This window comes from Channa argus, chromosome 3 (assembly GCF_033026475.1).
Source record: "Channa argus isolate prfri chromosome 3, Channa argus male v1.0, whole genome shotgun sequence".
Classification (NCBI taxonomy): Eukaryota; Metazoa; Chordata; class Actinopteri; order Anabantiformes; family Channidae; genus Channa; species Channa argus.
Window position 1 is genome coordinate 437507 of NC_090199.1, and position 22939 is coordinate 460445.

Here is a 22939-nt window from a genome sequence, read left to right on the forward strand (position 1 = left end):
TGTGGGAGCAGTTAATCTGTCTCTTATCACTACAGAACCTTGGACTCACATCTGCCATAATCCATGAGATCTGGATCCACATCGGATGCCAAGCTTAAAAAAAAAGCAGCGCTTTCACATTTCTAGTTTTATTAAACTCTGGGATAAATAGAAAAGAAAACAGGATCACAGATCTGAGAAACATAAACTTCCTCATCACAGAGAAAAGAGACAACGGGGCATCAGAAGTCCAACCATTCAGTCATGTAGAGGCAGTTGGATGGAGAGATTTCTCCTCCTTCGTGACAGTCATCAAACACCTGAAGGGACAAATAAAGAGTCAGGACTTTGCCACAGTAAACCTCAAATACAGTCCTGCAGAGTACGTGCTGTGACGCGTCTTACTGGACAGAGTCCACAGGGCGCTTTGACGAGGCCAGTGGGCTGGAGGATGGGGTTGACCCCGCGGTAAAGCTTCATCTGTCCATTCACGCTGCCCACCGTTCCCTCCTTGGCGGCAATGACTGTCATCTCCACTTTCCCGTCGTAGATCAGAGTGTTTAGGATAGTCTCGATGTCATCCATGGACAGGTCCACCTGGAAACACCTGACAGTCAGACTGGAGCCTCAGCAGCAGCTTATACTTGGTAAAAATTTGATAAGTGGGGATGTGCAGGTGACGATGGAGGTATGTGCTCGGTCAGAGTACTCACTTTGCTGATCCCCAGCTCACAGATGTACTTCCAGACTTCATGGGAGGTGGCGAAGGAGCTGTTCCTTTGAACCATTGGACTCTGTTTACTGTCCCTCGCCACTTCAGCCTGAACACACACAGACAGTATGAGGATCATGTGACCAACCACAACACCTGTTGCCCCGCCTTTCACACAGATCCTTTGGGGAGGAAAACCCGGTTCATGGATGCAGTAAAACATTTAGTGTACAGATACCGATGGTTTGTTCGCTTGTAAAAATAACCACATCCATCAGTTTTACATGCGGACCCTGCTGTCTGAAGCTGTGTGTGCAGCTTTGATAAAAAAAAATTAAAAAACAAAAAAAATATAAACAACTATGTTGCTGCTCACAGAGGATCTGATAAACAAGGTGTCCAGTTCAGGGTCTGTCTGGTTCTACTGCTACCTACTGGATCTCACTCAGGCAAAAACACACAAGAGGTTTTAATAAACATCATCCAAGTTTATCTGAGATGGAAAAACTTTCTAAAGTTAGGGTGTTGATGCCTGCAGTAAAGTGTTTCCAGACAAATGTGAAGATTTAAGAACTGGACAGAAACAACACGTGCTCCATATCCAGATGCCCTTTTCATTCGGACATTAGTCCAATCGGACTTTGTAAATTTTTCTCTTTATTCAAACTATAAATAAAACAGTTTAAGCTGCTTTTTTCTACTTCATTTTTTATTTGTTATTTTTTTCCTCTCAGAAGTGGCAGAAGAAGTACTCAAAACTTTTATATTAGGTAAAAGTCACATTACCACAGTGCAGAAATATTCCATTACAAACAGAAGTCCCTCATTTAAATGTTGCTAAACCAAAAATACAGAAGTATTAGCATAAAACGTATTTGAAATTTTAAAAGTATTATTTCTGCAGAATGTGTGAGTGAATATGATATTACTGAATAATATTTATTGCTCATTGATGTTTTCATCACTTTGAAGTAAAAGAAAAGGTACCCAAGTAAAGTGGAAATACCTTACAACTAGTTAAGCACAGTACTTAGTTACTCTTTGCCACTGGACTTACCCCAGTTTATCTTAATAGGAAAGTTTGGAGCACACTCTGCACTCAGAGTGGAACTGACAGGTTGATTTTAAAAAGCTTCAGAAATTTATAGCCTCAGACTTTAAATTTTTCTAATATTTAAATAAACTTTCAGCAGTAAACGTGTGAAGTTTTGTAGCTTTTACTGTCAAGGTAAAACATTTACCATTTAAAAATGTAGGGTTTTAGCAAATAAACTTGATATAAATTAAAAAAAAAATGAATTTAGTCATTATTAAAAGTTTACATACCTTGCTTTGCAAAAACTTAAAGCACTGCTGATTGAGAACTTCAACAAACTCGGATTCAAAGTCCTGGTCACTGTACCAGGCTCCCCCGGTCACCGAGCGGTCTGGCTGCAGATTGTAAAGCATGTAGACCTTCTTCTTCGATGCCTGCACATGACAAATGAGAAGTTTGAGAGTGAAAGTGGAGGATCAGCTGATCATCCTGACAGAGTCTCAAGCGAGTGCTGAGTAAACTTACAGCCACAGATTTCACAGCTTTGATCAATTTCTTACTCTCCAGGTTCTTCAGGATCTTGTTGATCTCGGTCAGAGGAAGGTTGCTCTTAAAGCGGATATCTCTGCTCCAAATGCCTGCAGAAACAAACTACTGTTTACATTACATATTTCTCCACTGACAGAAACAAGAAGCACCTGGTTCATTACCTTTGTTTCCTGCGTCCTCGATGATCTGATAGACCAGTTTCTCCTGGTTGTCTGAACCTTTCATTTTACTGAAACACAGGACAAACTAGTCAGACAATCAGACGGCATCATTGCACTTTGCTGCATCCCCTGTTTGTTTACCTGACCCCTGTAGAGTCCTTCAGTCTGTATAGGAGACCTGAACTGTTCCTCATTAGGTCCAGCTGACCCTATAACAGGTTGCATGTCAACTTTAACAACTAATCAATCAGAATTATGATCAGAAACAGCTGTGGTTACAGTCTGATGTGAGGACTGACCAGTGACAGCAGCTTGTTGATTGCCAGAGCTCTCTGCTGAGGCTCCAGGTGAGGCATGTCATTCTGGATCACCTGGTCTGTGATCCCGTGAGAAAACTGCTGACACAGCTCTTTAATCCTGAAACACACACACATGATTTTGGGGACTGGTTGTCTCTTTAGTGTCATTTTTAACCTTTTAATAAAGCTTTATAACCTTGAGACTATAAAAACAGAAACACCAATTTATCACATAGTTTCAGATCTGTCCTTGTCTGATAACAAAGTTAACACAGTGACTTGTCTTATCAGACAGAGTGGCTTTGGCTTTTGAGCTAATCAACAAGTTTTCTTTATTAACTACTACGCACTCTGAAATATTTCATAGTAAGTAAAATGTGAGATGTTTTTGCTGTATTAATACAGATTCGGCAACATGTTCAGTACCTCATTATAAAATCCTGGGAGGCCCTCAGAATCTTTCTTAATAAAGACCCACACAGTGGACAGTTTAACGGGCTGTCACAGAGCAGAATAAGTTCAGATTTTTAATTAAACAAAACTATTAAGTCAGGCTGGCTGAAGACCGAATTAATACAATTCTTCCGACAGTTCAGAAAATGCATTTTTTCGCGTCATGTGCTTGCCGTGTATTAAAATTATAGAGAGAATACTATACTTGGCAGAATTTAGAAGGAGTTCTGCTCATCCATCTGAGTAAACAGCACCGTTGGCTAAGCGGTGAAGCTCGCTAACGTTGTCCGACTCACCTGTTCTCAATCTCTGCGGGCTCCGAGAGGTTAATCTCCTTTTTCACTTTGACTTCAGCCATTATATCTAGCTATAAAATTCCGTTATTTATATTGATCTCCGAGCTGTAAGTTAGCTTGCTAGCCAACATTATAGACAGAAGACCTGCAAGTATGGAGTCCTATAAGGGTCCTCTAAGATTAAAGCCTACGGGTATGTCCTGAAAACCGCCTGTTTAAAACAAATTAAAACAGCCGATTTTAAAAAAGTTAATTAAATACATAATTCAAACATCAGTGTTTTACTTATTACCGGTATGCTTGCGTTTGTTTTATTATGTAATAAAGTCCCACAAAAGTTTTCGGTTAAGTGTTGAGAGTAATAAAAGAAATTCTGAGTTGTGAGCCTTATTTCAACAATTAAGATTTATATTAATGTAATATCTTTAATATTCAGCAGAAAACATATTTGCTCCATCTCTGCGTTTTAAGCAGTTTTTAATTTTAAATTTAATATCTCTTAATAACACGAATAAGTCAGTTTTTATTCCCCTGCCCGCCGCTGTCGTTCTTAACATTTGAAAGGAGCGCATGCGTGGAAAAGACTCGTTGCTATGGTGACGCTGTTTGAAAAATTGTCCTCTGTGGCAACTGCAAGCAGTTTTACTCTTGAGGTAAGAAACTACCTTTATTTCAATGTTAGTGGATAAAACAGTAGTTTGTAAAATTTCTAGATTAAACTTTGTCTGGGTGAAATTCAGCGAAAACGACGCGAACTTCAAACGAAGTAAAAAAGATGCAGTTTTTTACGGCACTGTGTTCAGGACAGGGGTGCTAATGCTAACGCTGGAGCTAAAGTCAAAATCCAGGTTAGGGGGGTCAAAAGGTTAGGGGGAAATACTTTAGAAAAGCTACAAATTTTACTTCAACAAAAGTATCAGCACCGCAATATAGGCTTCTAAAAGTACTGAAAGTAAAAGTACTCTTTATGCAAAATGATATACGTTACTGTATTATGTATACAGTAATACCTGTGTCATAAGCTAAATTTTAAGCAACCTATAAACGGACTGCTGCTTCATTTGGAATGTTATATAAGATATTAGTTTATTTGTTCATTAGATTCTGTTTTTACTAGATTGTTGAAAGCCAGGAAAATTAAAATACCATGGAAAATACTTAAGTAAACTTCAAGGTCCTCAGATTTTTTATTACAGTAGTTGCAACGATGTACTTGCATACTGTCCAAATAGTTTTGTAAGTCGGTACTGTACGTTCCAAGTTCTTTTCCCACACTGCTGATTGACTTGACGTATTGATTGATTGACAGGCAGCCAGTCGTAGTCATGACAGCTGGAGCAGTTTCAACTCCACTAATCATTCCCATCATCCACCTGCAGACACACAGAGCCAAGAACCACATTGACACCAACACACCTGTGTCCATCCAGTCAGGTAAAACCACACATCACCTGTCTGTCCTTTATCAATTCAACATCATCAACATCCAACTACCCATTCATCTGTTCATTCCAGTAACTTCAGCATCAGGAGTGGAAGTTAATACAACCAGTAGAATGTAAATATCTGCAAAAGTTCCTGATATCTACAAACACAGTGGACATCCTGCAGGATAATTTCCTTGTTCTGAATGTCACTGACTTTTCTCTGTAAAGCTTGCTTGTACAAGTCAGATTCACCTAACTCTCTGGACTACAAAAAACTAGTTTCAAATTCCCTGTTTCAGACTGATGAAAAGTACCAGAATTAACTCCCCTAAAAGCATGATGTCACATATTAAAAACATCTTAGTAACATCTTAGTTGCCTTATTAAGAACTGCACTAACTCACCTTTATTGCCTTTATTGCTCTTATTTGTTTGCTCTTATTTTTATTTAATTTTTAATTTTATTTTCTTTCTATTTTTCCTTCATTTGTATTTTTATTATTTATTGTTTTTTATTATTATTATTTATTTTTATTTATTTTCTATTTTTTTATTTTATTTTACTTTACTGTATGACATTTAGTGTGGACGGCAAAGTAAGAATTTCACTGTGCAGGGAAACATGCTTTCTGTCTGTGCATATGACAATAAACACTTTGAATCTTAAACCAAAGTGCTTCCTGACCAACGACTAGTTTGCAGACTTCTCAGCACTGACCCTGTGTTATCAGGTGTGTTTGATTGTTGTATCTCTGTGTGCAGACACTCCAGATGTGCAGATCTTCTATACTCTGGATGGGTCAAAGCCAGCTACAGTGCAGCGGAGTTCAACAGGCAGCAGCAGAAAGTACAGCGAGCCGATCTTGCTGCCTGCTGGTCGAGTGTCCATCAGAGCTGTGGCTGTGTCCAGGTAAATGCTCACCTGAAGCTCAGCAGCACAGCAACACATTACTACATGTTATGTGGTATTCATGTCACCTTGGTGGACAAATATATTGGGACAGTTTAAAACAGCAAACTGAGCTTTGAACAACATGTTGATTCATTTTATAGGAAAACACAACACAATGACTGTAACAAGTATAATTTTTGTTCTTTCCTCCTGTCTGAAACTGGTCGGAACTCATAAAATTCATGTAAAATAACGAGTAAAGAAAATATCAGCTGATGACAAGACCACAAAGAAAATTAATCTGCAAGTTACAAGGATGCATTAAATATACTTTGATCTCAAAGTCCTTTGATTCCAGCCATTGTTAAATCCCTAAATGTGCATTAACAAATATTTAGAATAATATTGTTAATAACTTTAATAAAAACTCTTCAGTAAAAGAAGTTGAACTGTGTCTGTAGTGATGGCAGAGAGAGCTCCACTGTGACAAAGGTTTTCTCTGTTCTGGATTCAAACAATCAGGAAATCTTCCTGCAGAACCACGAGCAGGTAAGCAAATACCCCCCTGGTCTACTGCTTAAAATCCTGAATAGATTTTCCATCAGCAATAGATCCACCTGCCCCAACAGAACATTGAAATGTTGGTAGTCGCCTTCCACATCCATCACTTTGAGCTATTTTTATTTCAGCATCAGTCTGGAGGAACCTTGTCTTTGCCTGAGAACTCTGCTGGTTCTTCACTCAGGCCTCCAGGTCTGTTCAGTCTTTTGTTATTTTAGTTGATTTATTTTATTGAACACAAAGGATAATATTTGTGGCCTTTGACCTCTGTTCACCACATTGTATTTGAAATGAAACACTCCAGATGTGAGTAAAGTCTAGACTTTCAGCTTTAATTCAAGGATTTTGACAAAAGTTTGGCATTAACCGATCAGGAATAACGGTCAATTTGATACACACACCTTCATTTTTGGTGGCTGTTAAGTAATGTAATAAATATCAATTGTTTTCAGCTTGTCCCTTCAGGGGTTCACGATAGCGGAACATGTTTAGCATGTTAATTTGGAATGAGTTTTTACACTGGATACCCTTCCTAGCGCAACCCTCCCATTTTTATCCGGGTTCGAGAGTAGCACCAAGGTGGCCTTTGGTGGCTGGGCAGATTCGATCCCCCAGCTTTCTGTATTACAAGCCAATACTCTGCCCATTGAACCATCAGGCTCCTAAGTAATGGAACAAACTAACATAATTGAAGAAGGAATTATTGCCTTTAATACTTGAATCATTGACTGCCTGAAGTCTGGAACCGATGGACATGATCAAACCCTTAGTTTCCTCCCTCCAGATGTTTTGCAGGGTCTTCAATGTAGCTGCTTTCAGCTGCTGCTGTTTGTGGCCCTTTTTGCCCTCAGTCTTGGCTTCAGGAAATGAAAAGCTGAAAAGACTGGGTGGAAATCAGACTTGGCAAGTGAAAAATATCTCATTTCTTTGCCTTGGGAAATCTTGGGGCTACACACCTCAGAATTCATCCTGCGACTGCATTCAGCAGTCAGGTGAACAATAGACACCAGTGACTTGGTTCCTATGGTTTTCAAATATGACCATGCCATAACAGTGCCTCCTCTGTGTCTGACAGATGATGATAATGATGAAGATGATGATGATTAGATCAAGATCGTTAACAGTTTCTTTCCTTCTCCAAACCCTTTTTCCCCCCATTATCCTGCTACGAAATGGTAAATGGTAAATAGTCGCTTATATAGCGCTTTTATCCATGCGCTTTACAATGTGGATTCCCATTCACCCATTCACAAACACACTCACACACCGATGGCGGTGGCTGGCATGCAAGGTGCTCACCTGACCCACCGGGAGCAACTTGGGTTCAGTGTGTTGCCCAAGGACACTTCGACATGTAGCCGGCAGCGGGGATTAAACCACTGACCCTCTGGTCCATGGTCAACTGCCTCACCAACTGAGCTACATTTTGTTGCTCACTATCTATCAGAATCTGTACTATCAGAATTAACACTCAGTTTTATTGGACCCAGAAAGGAGCAGAGCAATTGAAGGAGTAGGAAGGCAATAACTAGTTTATTCATTATTAAGAGCAAATACTTGCCTTATACCTCCCTTGTAAGTCGCTTTGGATCAAAGCATCTGCTAAATGACTAAATGGAAATGTAAAGTTATGGGTCCTCTCAACAATTTTTGTTCTTGCGCGGAATTCTCTTCTAAAGAGAAGATCGAGTAATCATGAAGTCCATAGAGGTAATGTTCAACTAAAAGTCCTCTACTGCGATGTCCAAGTAGAAGCTCTCAGGGTTTAGTGGCCAGGCAAAAACCAAGCAAATGATCAATGACAAAACATATAACTCAGAAAGGGAAACCAATCAGAATTCTCAGGAGAAAGCAACAGCTTGATAAACGGGAAGCAGGAATGTGGTCTGGCAGAGAAGAGCAGGTAAACGGGGCATGTAAAGAGGAGGCAACAGGTGAATTGAGTAGGAGGTGATTAGGAAGCACAGCAGAGACAAAAAACGGAGACAGGGAAATCAAAGTGGAGAGGAGAGATAATCACCAGGGCACACAGAATCACAAGTGCTGGCTTCACAGCCGTGACAGTCTAAATTTTTTTTACCAGAACTGGACAGGTTCTTTACCTGTTCTGTGTTCTTGAGTGTTTCCAGTGGTTTGCACCTTGTTGCGAAGCCTCTGTATTTTATTCATGAAGTCGTTTCTTGACTGTTGACTTTGACAATGACACGTCTTCCAGGTTTTTCTTCACAGAATACAGAATTCTGTAATCATCCACCTTAGTCTGTATTTAATAAGAATGTTCCAAATTGTTGTGTTGGTCTCTCCCACTGCTTTCACTTATCTTTTATTTATTTGTTTTCTCAGCCTAATAATTAACCTCCTTCATCTGCATAAACACCTCTTTGGACCTCATGTTGAGAGTTTTAGTAAGCAGCTTCCAAAGGCAAATACAACACTCAGATCCAGGTGTTTGATTAGTTATGGAGCAACATCTGACCAGGAAACTGCTTTTCAGCCATTGGTTCATCACTGTTGAATTAAAGCTGACTTCACTTACATCTGGAGGTTTTAGTTTCAAATTCAATGTGGTGGTGAACAGAGGTAAAAGGTCAAAAACATATCACTGTTCCAATCATTAGAAAACTAACTGCTAAATACTGCAGTTTTTGTATGTGTGTGCTACATGTAAATACCAACAAAGTAAGATCAAAACAAAGAGATGAACAATAGAGCAAGAATCATGCTGTTAATGTTTGTATTCAGAGCTGAAGATGATGGGAAACTGTTCTCCTCCATCAGGTCCTCGTTTCCTGAACAGCCGTCTGGGCTCACCCACCTCTGCAGCCCAGACTGGATCTTTCCCATGTTTACAGTCAGCGGTAAACAGACTGAAGTGCTGTAGAACCAAACTCTGCTGTGTGGTAGTGAAACGTGTCTGCTGACTTTTGCTATGCTTCCTCTTTCAGGGTAGCGGTGCATTGAAGCAACTGAGCAGCACAGAGTCATCCCGAATCCAGCGAGAGACCGACTTCCTGCGGTAAGAACATGCTAACGCGTTAGCAGATAATTCCTTCTTCTTGTTGTTCTTCTTAGTCTCACTTGTCTTTTCTCCCAGATTATTATTCCTCAATATTTTAAACCTTTCTTGGAGGAAGTTTTTATACATATATAGCTCTTCAAATTAGGGGTTTCAGAGGCAGAGTGCCTCACAATGTTTTGTCACCATGTCTGTAAAAGTGAATGTTAACCAGCAGATTACCTTAGTTTAATGTTATAAGAGTTATAACTTTTCTTCACTAGAATGCTCATTAGACAACTGGTTGCATCAGTTTACTCAACAACTGTTGTCAACTACTGATAATCTACAGGAGTCCTGACGTGTCATTATGCAGAAAGATTTCTACCATTAACTCAAAAACTAAGTAAGGACGGACAAATGGGACGGGGCCAAAACCTATGATCAGATGATTCTGTGTCTGCTTGGTGGTGAAGCAGCTTTTGGTTTCTGTAAAGCAATCATCTGATTATTCAGAGCGAGGCTGGCATTTCAATGAGTAACAGACATTTCAGAAGTTTTTAACAGAAGAGGCTGAAGTCTTCATTTATGATAAAGACATTTAAAATCCAAACAATCCCCTTCTGTCTCTGTACCTGTCGGTCTGTCCAGGTGTGCTCGGTGTATGAGTTTTCGTCCCTCAGATCCCTTCGCTCGTTTCTGCGCTCAGTGTGGAGATGTAGTTCCTCCGCTGCCTGAACACAGACTTCCCCCTACTGAGGGAGGACAGGTACAGCAAATACACCTCCACACACATCTGAGTTCAGAACCTCTGAGCAATGTTTAAATAATCAAAATGATCCTTTTAAAATTGATAGATTATATATACATGTGTGTCTGTGTTTGTGTATATATGTATATGTGTGTGTGTGTGTGTGTGTATATATATATACACACATTTACATTTATTTATTTAGTTAGTTAGTTAGTTAGTCTATGTCCACATTGCTCCAAATCAGATCTCAAACAGCGTAAAAAACCCTTTGTAACTTTGTTTTGAAAAGAAATTTCAAAAGTTTATGATTAATATGTGTGTGCTTTGTCTTCAGACGATTCGCTGCGTTTTCTGTAACAATATAGTTCCTGTCAACATACGGACATGTTTGATCTGCGAGGCCTTCATTCAACAGCAGCTGCAGCCACAGGCCACACGCGCTCTCCAGGTACACAATATACACATGGAACACACAAATAAACAGAGTACACACACAGTACAAAGATTGTTCTGTAATAACACTGGATAACAAATACTTTACTCTCTCTTTTCAGTGATGGGGACATTTTATTTCAACAGAAGATAAATATTATTTGCTTTTCTTCAGGGTTGACGTGTTGTCTATCTGTGTGTATTTGTTGTGCAGGATCATGTGGTGTGTGTTGGCTGTGGAAGTGGGAATCCAGCTCACGTTTCCAGCTGTGTAACCTGCGAGACTCGCCTGCAGCCTGTAACCCCCACCCCCACCCCCACCCCACCAACCCCACCCACACAAATGCAAATAATGCATTAAACTTTTAATGTGTTGAAATTTAACATTTTTTGTGTTTACATGTTGTCACTGCAGGTGGGGGATTCAGGTAACAACGCCCCCCCTGTCCTGTCAGCAGGGAACCGGATGTTGTCCTGTTCCAGATGTGAACGTATAAACCACAGTGATGCCAGATACTGTGACTGGTGCGGCTCCAAGGTGAGCACACAGTATGTTTGATGTAAATAAATACTCGCCACATCACCAGAAAGTCCACAGATCAGTTCAGGGTCAGAGGACATTTTCTGCATCACAGTATTAAATAAAAACTAACTAACTGAACACAAGCCTCATTGTTAATATTAAAATATCTTCTATGTATGACAGATTCACCAATTTTTTAGTGATCGCTTTGATGTAACTATGGTAACTATACACAACATGGAGACAGCTGCTTCCTCAATTAAATGCCTGATTATTACTGTTCACAGATACATAAACACACTTTAAAAAGATGGGAAATGGTCTGCACTTATATAACACTTTTTCTAGCTATTGGCACTCAGAGCACTTTACATGGCTTCTCATTCACCCATTCGCACTCACTCACACTCACGAGTTGCTATGCAGTTGGCCAACGTACACCTGGAGAAACTGAGTTGGGGTTCAGTGTCTTGCGACGGACACTTTGACACGTGACCTGAGGAGCCGGGGATTGAACCAGCAACTGGGGGAATTGGTGGACGATCACTCTACTCCTGCGCCACAGTCGCCCCGACAGACAAAAGAAGAGCGTAAAATAGCAGGAAACCAAAAAATTCCAATAAAGTTGGGAAGATGTGTACAACATAAATAAAAACAATGCAATGAATGCAAATCTCATGAACTCATAATCTATTCACAATAGAACATAAACAACATATCAGATGTTGAAACTGAAAATATTAGCTCAATTTGAATTTGATGGCGACAACACATCCATCCACCAATCACTCTGTGTTTGTAGCCCGGGCATGTGGCAAACTGTATGATGTGTTGGCAATGTGGAGCGAGCGGACACCCTTACGCCTTCTACTGCACAGCCTGTGGTGTCTACCTGGATACACGAGCTCCACCCAAATCCTGCAGTAACACCTCACAAGGTGTCAGGGGTCCTGCCCCTAAACAGGTGAGCTGCACAGGTGACATCACACCAATGACAAGCTTCATAATACAGTAAGCAATATATTAAAGAGGCCGTTTTCTTCCTGTCTGTGAGCAGGCTTTAGTCTCCACTTCCCCTAATGCTACGTGGAAGCCCACGCTCTCTTCTGGCCCTAACCCCTGTAAGAAGACAGCTCCAACCACTGTTGACCAGTCCACACAGACTGTAGGACTCTACTTCCCATCAGCCACCGAGCTCCACAGGAGGGAGCAGCAGAGGGTCCTCCAGCTAAGCAGACAGCACGCAGTCAGAGACCGACAACCCCTGCTGACAGCCATCAGCCCTGGGAGAGGTAAAATACTAGTACTTCTGCTACTACTACTTTGGTAGTACTATTATTACAGCTGTCATTGTCTGGGGTACCTATAACATGCTGCTGTCTACAGGTTACTGGAGGAAGCAGCTGGACCATGTATGCGCTCACCTGAGGAGTTATGCTCAGAACAACACCCCCTTCAGGACTCTGCTGGGAGAACCTCGTCTGGGCAGGGTACTGCACTCATCACCTGAACACTAGTGGCATCACCTGTGGGAGCGATCAGTTACACGATTAAGCTAATAAATTACTTGTTGAGTGACTGGATCAAGGCTGTTGTTCAGACTCTCCTGGACAGGTTCACGTAAGCTGTGATTCAGTTCATGTGTGTCACATGACATGTTGTGTTTTGTCCTTTAGATGGTTTCTGCTGTGATTCAGGAAGATCAGTATGAAGTTGGTCTGATTATCAGCTTTGTGTTGGCCGGAAAGGAAGAAAAACAGGTGAGTCTGAAACACGTGACCTGGCTTGATAAGAGAAGAGAAGAAGTTCAGTATGTTAAGGTTGTTTCTTCTGATGTGACTATTAAGTCAGACCCATGGTGTGTTTCAGGTGAGTTCTGAAAGTGCCGCTGTAGATCCAGCAGGTGACAGTCCTGGACCAGCAGGTGTCATTGGGCCTACTGAGACTCTGAGCAGCGTTACAGAGAAATCTACTGACAGCAGCAGCTTCAGTGAGAACATTTTGAGATAATCTGTACTTAACAGCTTCAGAGCGGAGCTGCAGTTTTTGCTGCTGCTGAACTTTGATTGTTTCATGACATTGATGTAGCTGCAGGTTCAATTTTTGAAAACGTATACCGGCAATCCCATATTTTAACACTGTAAAACACCACATCTGAGCTTTTTAAGAAAGAACTAAATAAGTGACCTTCCGTTTCTGCCCTGCAACAGGTTGGTCTTGATATTTGCTTCATAGTCTTGGTTTTGTGTTCATGAGTAGTTTTATTTGTATGTCTAACAGAAGGTGATCGATCCACACGTCTGATGAAACCCCTGAAACTAAACTTGACCCCCAAAACTCCGGTAATAACTCCACTATCTACAGTTTGTATTTGCAGCTGACTGAGATGTTTAGATATGAAAACTGGCTGATTAAGAAGAGAAGAACAAGAGGCTGAAGTTAAATTTGCCTTCCTGTTGTTGGTTCTCCTGGTTCCAGGTGAAGGACGTTCAGCTGCTGCAGGAGCTGGGTCCAGGTCGAGGTCAGATAAGTGTCATCCAGCAGCTCTTGGATCAGGTACAAGCAGCCAATCTGAAACCTCCTGTAGATAAACCGGTGGTTTACTCTAATCCTTCTTTTTGTTTAATATCAGGGGGCAAACCCCTCCTGTTGCGACAGTGATGGCCAACATGCGCTGGCAGTTGCAGTGCTGAACGGTCACCATGATGTACTTCCTGTTTTAGTGCAGCAAGGAGCTGACGTGGACCAACAGTCAGGAAAGTAAGGCGACAAACAGCAAAGGACAAAAAAGAAAACATGATGTAATGTTTTAATGTGCTGATGATGAAACTGCTCTTCCTTAGGAAGAAGAACACTGCTCTCCATGAAGCTGCAGCTCTGGGTTCTACAGGTCTGCAGTGCGCTCAGGTGCTGCTCAGGTATAAAACACCTTTATGAACACAAAGCTGTCCTGTCCAGCTCACAGAGACAGTTGCTGTGAGTACATGTGATTCTCCCTAAATGGTCACAGGTGTCCACAGGTTTCCTGTTAAATGAGAAAAAGTACTAAAACTTATTTTAATGGTACATGTGTATCTGCTCCTGTGGTTTCAGCTGTAAGGCTGGCATGAGGCGGAGAAACGCCGATGGTCAGACGGCATACGACGTGGCAGTGAACTCAGGCTGTAACGACATGGTGTCTCTGCTGGCCGCTCAGACTGGACTGGACTTACTGGGTAAACTGGGAAAACCCAAACTGAACCTGGACATTTTCTGACAAACAAAAGCTTTGTAGCATCAAAGTGTAAAAACAGTTGGAACAGGTGGTAGCAGTTATTAAAGGTTTTATTAAATCAACTCATTGTCTCTCTGCTTTGGTCTGTAAATGAACTTTGGAAAACCTGAGTGTGTCTAACTTCGGTAATAAACTTGATTTAAAAAACAACTTTAACGTAACTAATTCTCAATGAATTGAGTTCATCTTTGACATTAGAATTAGTATCTGTGTCATTAAGTGAAGGTCACTTTTTACACCTACATCTCATGGGCCTGGCTCAGGTGTAGTCATGTAGGATCTCATCTCTGCCTGCTGGTTATTTCCAACATTCAGCTCATAGTTACAACAGGTTTTATTTGGTCCATTTCCTGTTGGGATCCTTGCCTAATACAAAGTTAAGGTTAAGCGACTTAGACAAAGTCTTTACAAAATCAGCTATCTGCTAATAAGTTACAGCCAGTATTTAATGTCCACTGGATGTCACTCTCAACACATTTGTCCAATTGTCACAAAACCAGACACTTAATCAACTGACAGACAAAACTTCATCACAGGGTTCATTGTTCTTTATAATACAGCTCATAAACTGCTGCTCTTGATAATGCAGTTGAGTTTCATGTGTCTGACTGATCTGAGGAACAATTCTAATTTTACTTCTGATTTCTTGCTGGTAAATGTCAAAGCATATTGTAAGTGAGACGTTGTCAGTACTGTCCATCCTGACAGACTGTAGCCTTTTCCCTGCTTCAGCAGTTACTGTCTAGGTGTGCTGCAGCCCTCAAGCTCAATGCTGAACAGCTCTTCTGTTCACCTCAGCGTCTTAGTCGGAGGAAGAAGGCATGGCGGCACTCTGTGCTGTCCACAGGATAATATTTATCATAGAAGTCCAGAATGTACTCCTCTGCTTTAAATCCAAACTTCTGGTACAGCAGCATGGCTGGATTACTAGCTGATACGTGCAGTGTCACATCCTTCCCCATACACGTCTGAAATGCACAAACACCACAAATATAGAAAAAGACATCGGACCACAGTGTCACAAAGAAATAATGAATGGTCTCCAATTTGTGTTTTTCTACCTCATCAGTGCTTTACAATCACCTTCTCATCCATTTGATTAAAAACCCACAGTTTTTAATCAGACAGGAACTATAGGCACTTAAAGTTGTTGTTTAAATCCAATCTAGCTTTCATGTCATTATTTCTCTGTCTTAGCTCTAACACTGCTGTTAGACAACTCGTCCTGCAAAGTCTCACCTGGATAAGGTGGTAGATCATGAAAGTACCGATACCAGCTCTCCTCCACTCAGGGTGGACCAGTAGAAAGGAGATGTAGGCCTCATTGTACTTCACATCTGGCACCATAAAACCAAAGCCAATCACCACCTTCTTATAGAGGACGACAACGCTGAAGTCTGGGTACTGCAGACACTCAGACAGGTCCACACCTGGACAAAGAGAGAGACAGATGGGAGGTACAGTATGAGGAGACAGATGATAGGATGCTGTTGATGTAAAAAGAAGTTATTTTGATACCTGGCCAGAAGCTGTCATGACACATGGCGTTGACAGACGGGATGTGGTTTGGACGGACATAGCAGTAGTCGATAGAGGCCTCAGGTTCAGGCACCCAGTTAAGATCTTTTCTGTGAGAATACGCTCTTATCTCTGCCAGCAACCTCAGCTTCACTGGACGACTCTCATAGTCCCTCCTGAAGACCAACCACAGAGAAGCGCTACAACTCTACTACAAATGAGATAGCATGAAGGTTTCTGAACTTCTTACAGTTGTGGGAACCGTCTTACCTGATGTACGGTTTCAAGATGCGGGATGTGTAGGGACTCTTGATGCTCTGGTCCAAACTTCCTTCTGCTCCCATGAGACGATGCCAGAATGACACAGAGTGCTGCCGAACACCCCTCCTACTGCAAAGGCTGGTCTGCACACAAACGCATTTAAGTGGTTAGTGATTTTCAGTGTCCTTCAGGATGTTTCACCAAACAAATCAGAGGCCCTTTACTGTATTGAACATTATGTAGGGAGCAGTTTCTTTGATGTTTATCTGTTAACAGTCCTTCTAAAACAAGGACACAATGTACAAAAAGATCTATTATAAAACTATGGGATTACACAGTTTGACAGAGTGAAACCAGGATCAAGGTCGACATTACCTGGAAGCGGTCAAGAATGCGCAGCTCCTGGCTGTTGGTGCAATATTTCCCCATGACTCCATCTCCCATTAGTGTTCCTGCCTCCTGGGCCCCATAAATCCCCCCAACCAAGCTGAGTGTGGCGCTGACTGCCCGGTCAATGTCAAGCAGGGGGAGCCCTCTCTGCCTCTTCGCCTGGCGAACCACTAGCTTTCTGTGGAGGCGTTTGGCCTGGGGGGTGACAGCTAAGGCCAGCGGGCAGGCGTCCAGCCGGCGCAGCAGCATCCTCTCCTCGTAAAGACTGAGGGAAGCATAGCGAGTACTCTGAGAAACTCCACCAGTGGCATCTGCTTTCTCAGGGTGAGTTATCCTTCTCTGCTCAGGCCCTCCAGCACCAACACACCCTCCACCAGAGAGGGACGGGGCTTCAGTTCGAGGCACCGGCTCCTCAGTGTCCTCCTCACGCTCACGGCCTTCATCATCCTCGCTCTCAGCTTCACGTTTGATGTGAGTTGGTGCTGGACGGGGCTTCTTACGAGCAACAAGGCTGGCACTGGGCAGAGGGGTGTACTCCATTCCTGGATCGATCATCCCCTCAGTCTCCATCTCCTCATCATCTGGAGGTCGATGCAGCGCACACAACAACATCAGTGTTTGTTACAATAACATAACCAGGGAAAACACCTGCATGATTTGGAAGTGAACTCACCGTGGAAAAGCGCCTGTGGAGGCATGGCGTCGGGAATAAGATCCGCCTCTGACAATAGGCTGGGTGTTGCTGAATGAGAGGCTGGTGTCCCAGGTGCAGAAAAATCAAGTGAGGGTGACGGCGACGGGCTGGTGAGCGGCGTTCGGTCTGAAGAGCTGAGAGAGGAGAAATCAATGACCTCACCTTTCTCCAGGATGAGATCAGGACGGCGTCCAGTGCTGCCACCGCGGCCTCCACCCAGTTTGACGGGTGTTGAGGAGGCGCTGCGGTCGGTGTAGCCTCCCACTGCCTCCTTCTGCGCCCGTCTAATATCTTTGGCCTCCTGTGTGCGACACCGCTTCTCCTTTAACTGCATGGCATTTTCCACAGGGTTTCTGGCTCCTCGTTTCCTCAGACCCTCTACGGTGATGATTGGGTCCATGGCAGGTTTACAGACTGAGGGCAAACATCAGCGTAATGTGATTTAGCCATGAGACCTCGAGAGACCTCCTGGATGAATTCAAGCAGTTACCTTTGGTCCTAGAGGTGGATTTGTCCACTTCTGGTTTCAGGGTGGGTGGTCTGTTCTGGACAAGCTTCCACCAGCCCGGTTCACCAAATTCCTGAGCTCCTGAGCGGAAGAAAGTGGGACTGCCAACCGACAGACAGCCGGCCACCGTGCTCCACCATGTCGATGTTTTCTTCCTGCAGGTACAGACATGTCAGGTCAAACATGGCAAAAGGAATGTTGTCCAATCCTGAACCTAACAGATTTTTTTTTTATTCTGAGAACGGAGTAGTGGTGCATTGTGGGTGAACATTGGGAATTTTAGCCAACGACTAGAAGAACTAGCAGAGAAGTAAATGAACTCAAAAAACTTTAAATATGAAATACACAAAGGTAACACCTCTGCTTTCAATCAATAAATAACAGATGAAGACAGTCAATTCAGTAAAGACAGTGACCTAAAACAAAACAGTCACCTGGTTCCCAGCAGGAAGTTCCAATGTCGACCAATAAAAGCACAGATGTCCTCTTTCCACCTGAAGTAACCCTGTCGACCTGTCCCCTCCAGAGAGAGATTGTACATGGCCAACATCACCACCTGCCACATAGCAGATATTACAAATAGACATATTTAAGATGACCACTTCAGTTTTCTTATGTCTAATGAGTATCTCTTGTTTTTAACATTTTCAGTGAGAAATATTAAACTCAAGTACGCCCTACTCTGAGTATGCAGCGAGCCCATATTTTTTTTGCAAGGTTAACAAATCTCTGTTTGAAGCTGAACCTAGAAGAAGATGGGTGTTCCTGACAACATGGTTTGTTTGTTTTCTGTCTTTATTGTTCTTTACGAAATGCAACCGCAAGGGGGCACAAGCCAGTGTCTTCTTGTGCCAGTCCCAAGTCTGGATAAATGCAGAGGGTTGTGGCAGGAAGGGCATCCGACGTAAAACACATGCCAAATCAAACATGCGAATCGTGACAAAGGCTTCCATACCGGATCGGTCGGGGCCCGGGTTAACAACGACCGCCACCGGTGCTGTTGACCTACAGGGTACCGGTGGAAATTGGACTACTGTTGGTCGAAGACGAAGAAGAAGAGGAGGAAGGTGTGTTCGTAGGCAGAGAGAGAAGAGGAAAGCTAAGAATGTAGGACTGACAGTAGGGACTTTGAATGTTGGTACTATGACAGGGAAGGCTAGGGAGTTGATCGACATGATGCAGAGAAGGAAGGTGGACATACTGTGTGTCCAGGAGACCAGGTGGAAAGGTAGCAAGGCTAGAAGCTTAGGAGCAGGGTTCAAGTTGTTTTACCATGGGTCAGATAGGAAGAGAAATGGAGTAGGAGTTATATTGAAAGAGGATTTTGTGAGGAATGTTCTAGAGGTGAAAAGAGTATCAGACAGGTTGATGAGCCTGAAGCTGGAAGTTGAAGGGGTGATGTTCAATGTTGTGAGTGGTTATGCCCCACAGGTAGGATGTGAGTTAGAAGAGAAGGAGAAATTCTGGAGTGAGTTAGATGAAGTGATGCAGAGCATCCCCAGAGGTGAGAGAGTTGTCATTGGTGCAGATTTCAATGGGCATGTAGGTGAAGGGAACAGAGGTGATGAGACTGTTATGGGCAGGTTTGGTGTTCAGGACAGGAACGCAGAAGGTCAGATGGTGGTTGACTTTGCAAAGAGAATGGAAATGGCTGTAGTAAACACTTTCTTTCAGAAGAGGCAGGAACATAGGGTGACGTACAAGAGCGGAGGGAGAAGCACTCAGGTAGACTACATCTTATGTAGACGTTGTAATCTGAAAGAGGTCAGTGACTGTAAAGCATTGGTAGGGGAGAGTGTAGCCAGACAACACAGGATGGTGGTGTGCAAAATGATGCTGGTGGTGAGGAAGATAAGGAGGACTAAGGCAGAGCAGAGGACGAAGTGGTGGAAGTTGAAAAAGGAAGAATGTCGTTTAGTTTTCAGGGAGGAGCTGAGACAGACTCTGGGTGGTTTGGAGGTGCTTCCAGATGACTGGACTACTACAGCTAATTTGATCAGGGAGACAGGTAGGAGGGTACTCGGTGTGTCATCTGGAAAGAGGAAAGCGGACAAGGAGACTTGGTGGTGGAACGAGGCAGTTCAGGAGTGTATACAGAGAAAGAGGTTAGCTAAGAAGAAGTGGGACACTGAGAGGACTGAAGAGAGTAGACAGGAGTACAGGGAGATACAGCGTAAGGTGAAGATAGAGGTGGCAAAGGCCAAACAAAGAGCATATGAGGACTTGTATGCTAGGTTGGACACTAAAGAGGGAGAGGTGGATTTGTACAGGTTGGCCAGACAAAGAGATAGAGATGGAAAGGATGTGCAGCAGGTTAGGGTGATTAAAGATAAGGATGGAAATGTATTGACAGGTGCCAGTAGTGTGATGGGAAGATGGAAGGAGTACTTTGAAGAGTTGATGAACGAGGAAAATGAAAGGGAACGAAGAGTAGAAGAGGTGACTGTTGTGAAGCAGGAAGTAGCAAAGATTAGTAAGAGTGAAGTGAGGAGGACATTGAAGAGGATGAAGAGTGGAAAGGCAGTTGGTCCTGATGACAAACCTGTGGAGGTATGGAAGTGTCTAGGAGAGGTGGCAGTAGAGTTTTTGACTAGTTTGTTTAACAAGATCTTGGAGAGTGAGAGGATGCCAGAGGACTGGAGGAAAAGTGTACTGGTACCAATTTTTAAGAACAAGGGAGATGCGCAGAGCTGTGGCAACTACAGAGGAATAAAGCTGATGAGTCACACAATGAAGTTGTGGGAAAGAGTAGTGGAAGCTCGGCTAAGGGCAGAGGTGAACATTTGTGAGCAGCAATATGGTTTCATGCCTAGAAAGAGTACAACAGATGCAGTATTTGCTTTGAGGACGCTGATGGAGAAGTACAGAGAGGGTCATAGGGAGTTGCATTGTGTCTTCGTAGATTTAGAAAAAGCGTATGACAGGGTGCCGAGAGAGGAGCTGTGGTATTGTATGAGGACGTCTGGAGTGGCAGAGAAGTATGTTAGAGTGGTGCAGGACATGTATGAGAGCTGTAAGACAGTGGTGAGGTGTGCTGTAGGTGTGACAGAGGAGTTCAAGGTGGAGGTGGGTCTGCATCAAGGATCGGCTTTGAGCCCCTTCTTGTTTGCTCTGGTGATGGACAGACTGACAGATGAGGTTAGACAAGAATCTCCCTGGACTATGATGTTTGCAGATGACATTGTTATTTGTAGTGAGAGCAGGGAGCAGGTGGAGGAAAATCTAGAGAAGTGGAGGTCTGCTCTGGAAAACAGAGGAATGAAGCTTAGCCGCAGCAAGACAGAATACATGTGTGTGAATGAGAGGGACCCAGGTGGAACGGTGAGGTTACAGGGAGCAGAGGTGAAGAAGGTGCAGGACTTTAAGTATTTAGGGTCAACGGTTCAGAGCAACGGTGAGTGTGGAAAAGAGGTGAAGAGGCGAGTGCAGGCAGGTTGGAACGGGTGGAGAAAAGTGTCAGGTGTGTTGTGTGATAAAAGAGTATCAGCGAGAATGAAAGGAAAGGTGTTCAAGACGGTGGTGAGACCAGCAATGTTGTTCGGCTTAGAGACTGTTGCACTGAAGAAAAGACAGGAGGCAGAGCTGGAGGTTGCAGAGCTTAAGATGTTGAGGTTCTCTTTGGGAGTGACGAGGATGGACAGGATCAGGAATGAGTACATCAGAGGGACAGCTCATGTTAGATGTTTTGGAGATAAAGTCAGAGAGGCCAGATTGAGATGGTTTGGACATGTTCAGAGGAGAAACCGTGAATATATCGGTAGAAGGATGCTGAGGTTGGAGCTGCCAGGCAGGAGGTCTAGAGGAAGACCAAAGAGGAGATTTATGGATGTAGTGAGGGAGGACATGAAGTTAGTTGGTGTGAGAGAAGAGGATGCAGAGGACAGAGTTAGATGGAGGCACATGATTCGCTGTGGCGACCCCTGAAAGGGAGCAGCCGAAAGGAAAAGAAGAAAGATTGTTCTTTACGAAATAAGCAATGGATAAAAATGTTTCACACATTTCAGCTAAAAGCTCCTAAAAGGTGCAGGTTTTAGCTAATAGCATTCAGAACGGACATAGCAATCCATTTGCAGCCTGTTACACGTACAGTCATAGCCAAAAATATTGGCACCCCCTGCAATTCTCTCAGAAAATTGTTCCAATTGCAAATGTTTTGGTATTGACGTGCTTATTGTTTTTGTTTGTACTGGAAACAACACAAAAAAACAGAGAAGAAAGGTCAAAAATTCAATCATTATTCAAAACTATGTGAGATTTATCCTTGTTTACAGCCTGATAAATGACATTAAAATTCAAATCTATTCTAAGACTAAAACGACTATTGTCATTTATTCTACTTAAGCTATTTTATTATTATAAAGACAATGTGATCATCTGTGTGTCAGTCACTGAGAAGTCTACTTTTTATTTCTATGTAAAGTAAAGTTTAAATTTGTATTTTTAGCAATTTAATAAACAGGGACCCTGATTGTTCTCTGTAAGAAACGTTAAGTACCTGCTGCCAGGTGAGTCTCATCCTCTCAAAGCTCTCCTTTCCATCCTCAGAGCAGTCAGAGCAGATAAATTTGAAGAAGTTGTCTCCTTTCAGGTAGCTGGGTTGTTCACCACGGAGCTGAGCTGGATACAAACATCTCATTATCTTACAACAGACCATAATAATTGTTTCCGACAGCCTAACATTCTGTGTGCAGCTAGTTTGATAATCAAATAACTTTTTGGTAATTTTGTCAAACACCTGTTGGTTCCAGCTGTATTAATATAAACATTTCTGCTTTTACTTGTCCTGATAAAACTGAAGTATTGTGTTTTTTTCGGAAAGTTAGTTTGTTTTTAACTTTTCTCCTTTTTCTGTTTGTGTTTTTGTGTTCTGTTGTGTGTTTGTCTAAATGGACAAAAAGGAGTGTTCTGATTGGCTGTCTCACCTGCAGGGATCCACTTATGGCAGCGGTCACAGTAGAAGGACATATCCTCGCAGGCCCAGCCTCCGTCCGCTTCCTCTCCGACATCACTAGTCAGAGAGTCTCCACTCTGGTCATGAGACAGGTCTACTGAGCCCTGATCCTCTGATTCCACGATGAGCAGGGTTTCCCCCTCCACCTCCCCCTCCTCCAAACCCTCAGAGGCTGATGTACAAGCTGCATCGTCCTCACCCCCACCTAGCTGCTCACTGCTGCTATCCATCACTTAGGTAAACAACACACCTGGAGAGGTAACACAGAGCGCAG

At 42.8% G+C, this 22939-nt stretch overlaps 3 protein-coding genes across 6 annotated transcripts; 1 reads left to right on the top strand and 2 right to left on the bottom strand.

Moving 5' to 3' along the window:
- Positions 1-112: 112 nt before the first annotated feature.
- polr3f (polymerase (RNA) III (DNA directed) polypeptide F) lies at positions 113-3672 on the bottom strand. 2 transcript variants are annotated; one of them, XM_067497043.1, is made up of 10 exons: positions 3486-3672; positions 3163-3234; positions 2737-2854; positions 2579-2646; positions 2438-2505; positions 2253-2365; positions 2018-2161; positions 693-800; positions 385-576; positions 113-299 (listed from the first exon to the last, which is right to left on the bottom strand). In XM_067497043.1, exons 1-10 carry the CDS (start codon positions 3545-3547, stop codon positions 222-224), a joined length of 1023 nt encoding a protein of 340 aa, XP_067353144.1. In that variant the 5' UTR covers positions 3548-3672; the 3' UTR covers positions 113-221. The 2 variants fall into 2 exon arrangements, with proteins under 2 accessions (XP_067353144.1, XP_067353145.1); XM_067497044.1 differs by lacking the exon at positions 3163-3234 and having other exon boundaries at positions 3486-3670.
- Positions 3673-4051: 379 nt separating this feature from the next.
- Positions 4052-14493, top strand: dzank1 (double zinc ribbon and ankyrin repeat domains 1). Of its 3 annotated transcripts, none has more exons than XM_067497011.1 (21): positions 4052-4138; positions 4795-4919; positions 5675-5822; positions 6266-6353; positions 6494-6557; positions 9108-9223; positions 9311-9381; positions 10012-10129; positions 10449-10562; positions 10761-10844; positions 10962-11084; positions 11872-12033; positions 12127-12361; positions 12456-12559; positions 12746-12829; positions 12939-13059; positions 13350-13411; positions 13548-13625; positions 13702-13829; positions 13913-13987; positions 14163-14493. In XM_067497011.1, the coding sequence occupies exons 2-21, from the start codon at positions 4811-4813 to the stop codon at positions 14323-14325; spliced, it is 2247 nt and encodes a 748-aa protein (XP_067353112.1). In that variant the 5' UTR covers positions 4052-4138; positions 4795-4810; the 3' UTR covers positions 14326-14493. The 3 variants fall into 3 exon arrangements, with proteins under 3 accessions (XP_067353112.1, XP_067353113.1, XP_067353115.1); XM_067497012.1 differs by having other exon boundaries at positions 9144-9223; XM_067497014.1 differs by lacking the exon at positions 10761-10844.
- A 166-nt stretch (positions 14494-14659) lies between these two features.
- On the bottom strand, positions 14660-22895 carry kat14 (lysine acetyltransferase 14). The gene is made up of 10 exons (XM_067497006.1): positions 22637-22895; positions 22210-22331; positions 18149-18270; positions 17697-17869; positions 17186-17620; positions 16498-17093; positions 16132-16265; positions 15862-16037; positions 15583-15773; positions 14660-15311 (listed from the first exon to the last, which is right to left on the bottom strand). The coding sequence occupies exons 1-10, from the start codon at positions 22893-22895 to the stop codon at positions 15138-15140; spliced, it is 2382 nt and encodes a 793-aa protein (XP_067353107.1). The 3' UTR covers positions 14660-15137.
- Between the last annotated feature and the right edge of the window lie 44 nt (positions 22896-22939).

What these genes read in the sequence shown, in the direction of transcription:
- dzank1 (XM_067497011.1), top strand. Translation starts at nt 4,811, where the DNA reads ATGACAGCTGGAGCAGTTTCAACTCCACTAATCATTCCCATCATCCAC. An exon ending in TCCTGCAGAACCACGAGCAG is followed by an intron (nt 6,354 to 6,493) that starts GTAAGCAAATAC and finishes TTTTTATTTCAG; the next exon opens with CATCAGTCTGGAGGAACCTT. An exon ending in GGGGTCCTGCCCCTAAACAG is followed by an intron (nt 12,034 to 12,126) that starts GTGAGCTGCACA and finishes GTCTGTGAGCAG; the next exon opens with GCTTTAGTCTCCACTTCCCC.
- kat14 (XM_067497006.1), bottom strand. Translation starts at nt 22,895, where the DNA reads ATGGATAGCAGCAGTGAGCAGCTAGGTGGGGGTGAGGACGATGCAGCT. An exon ending in AACTTCCTGCTGGGAACCAG is followed by an intron (nt 17,870 to 18,148) that starts GTGACTGTTTTG and finishes CTGTACCTGCAG; the next exon opens with GAAGAAAACATCGACATGGT. An exon ending in ATCTTGAAACCGTACATCAG is followed by an intron (nt 16,038 to 16,131) that starts GTAAGACGGTTC and finishes GTTGGTCTTCAG; the next exon opens with GAGGGACTATGAGAGTCGTC.
- polr3f (XM_067497043.1), bottom strand. Translation starts at nt 3,547, where the DNA reads ATGGCTGAAGTCAAAGTGAAAAAGGAGATTAACCTCTCGGAGCCCGCA. An exon ending in TCCCAGGATTTTATAATGAG is followed by an intron (nt 2,855 to 3,162) that starts GTACTGAACATG and finishes TGTGTGTTTCAG; the next exon opens with GATTAAAGAGCTGTGTCAGC. An exon ending in TCAACAAGCTGCTGTCACTG is followed by an intron (nt 2,647 to 2,736) that starts GTCAGTCCTCAC and finishes AACCTGTTATAG; the next exon opens with GGTCAGCTGGACCTAATGAG.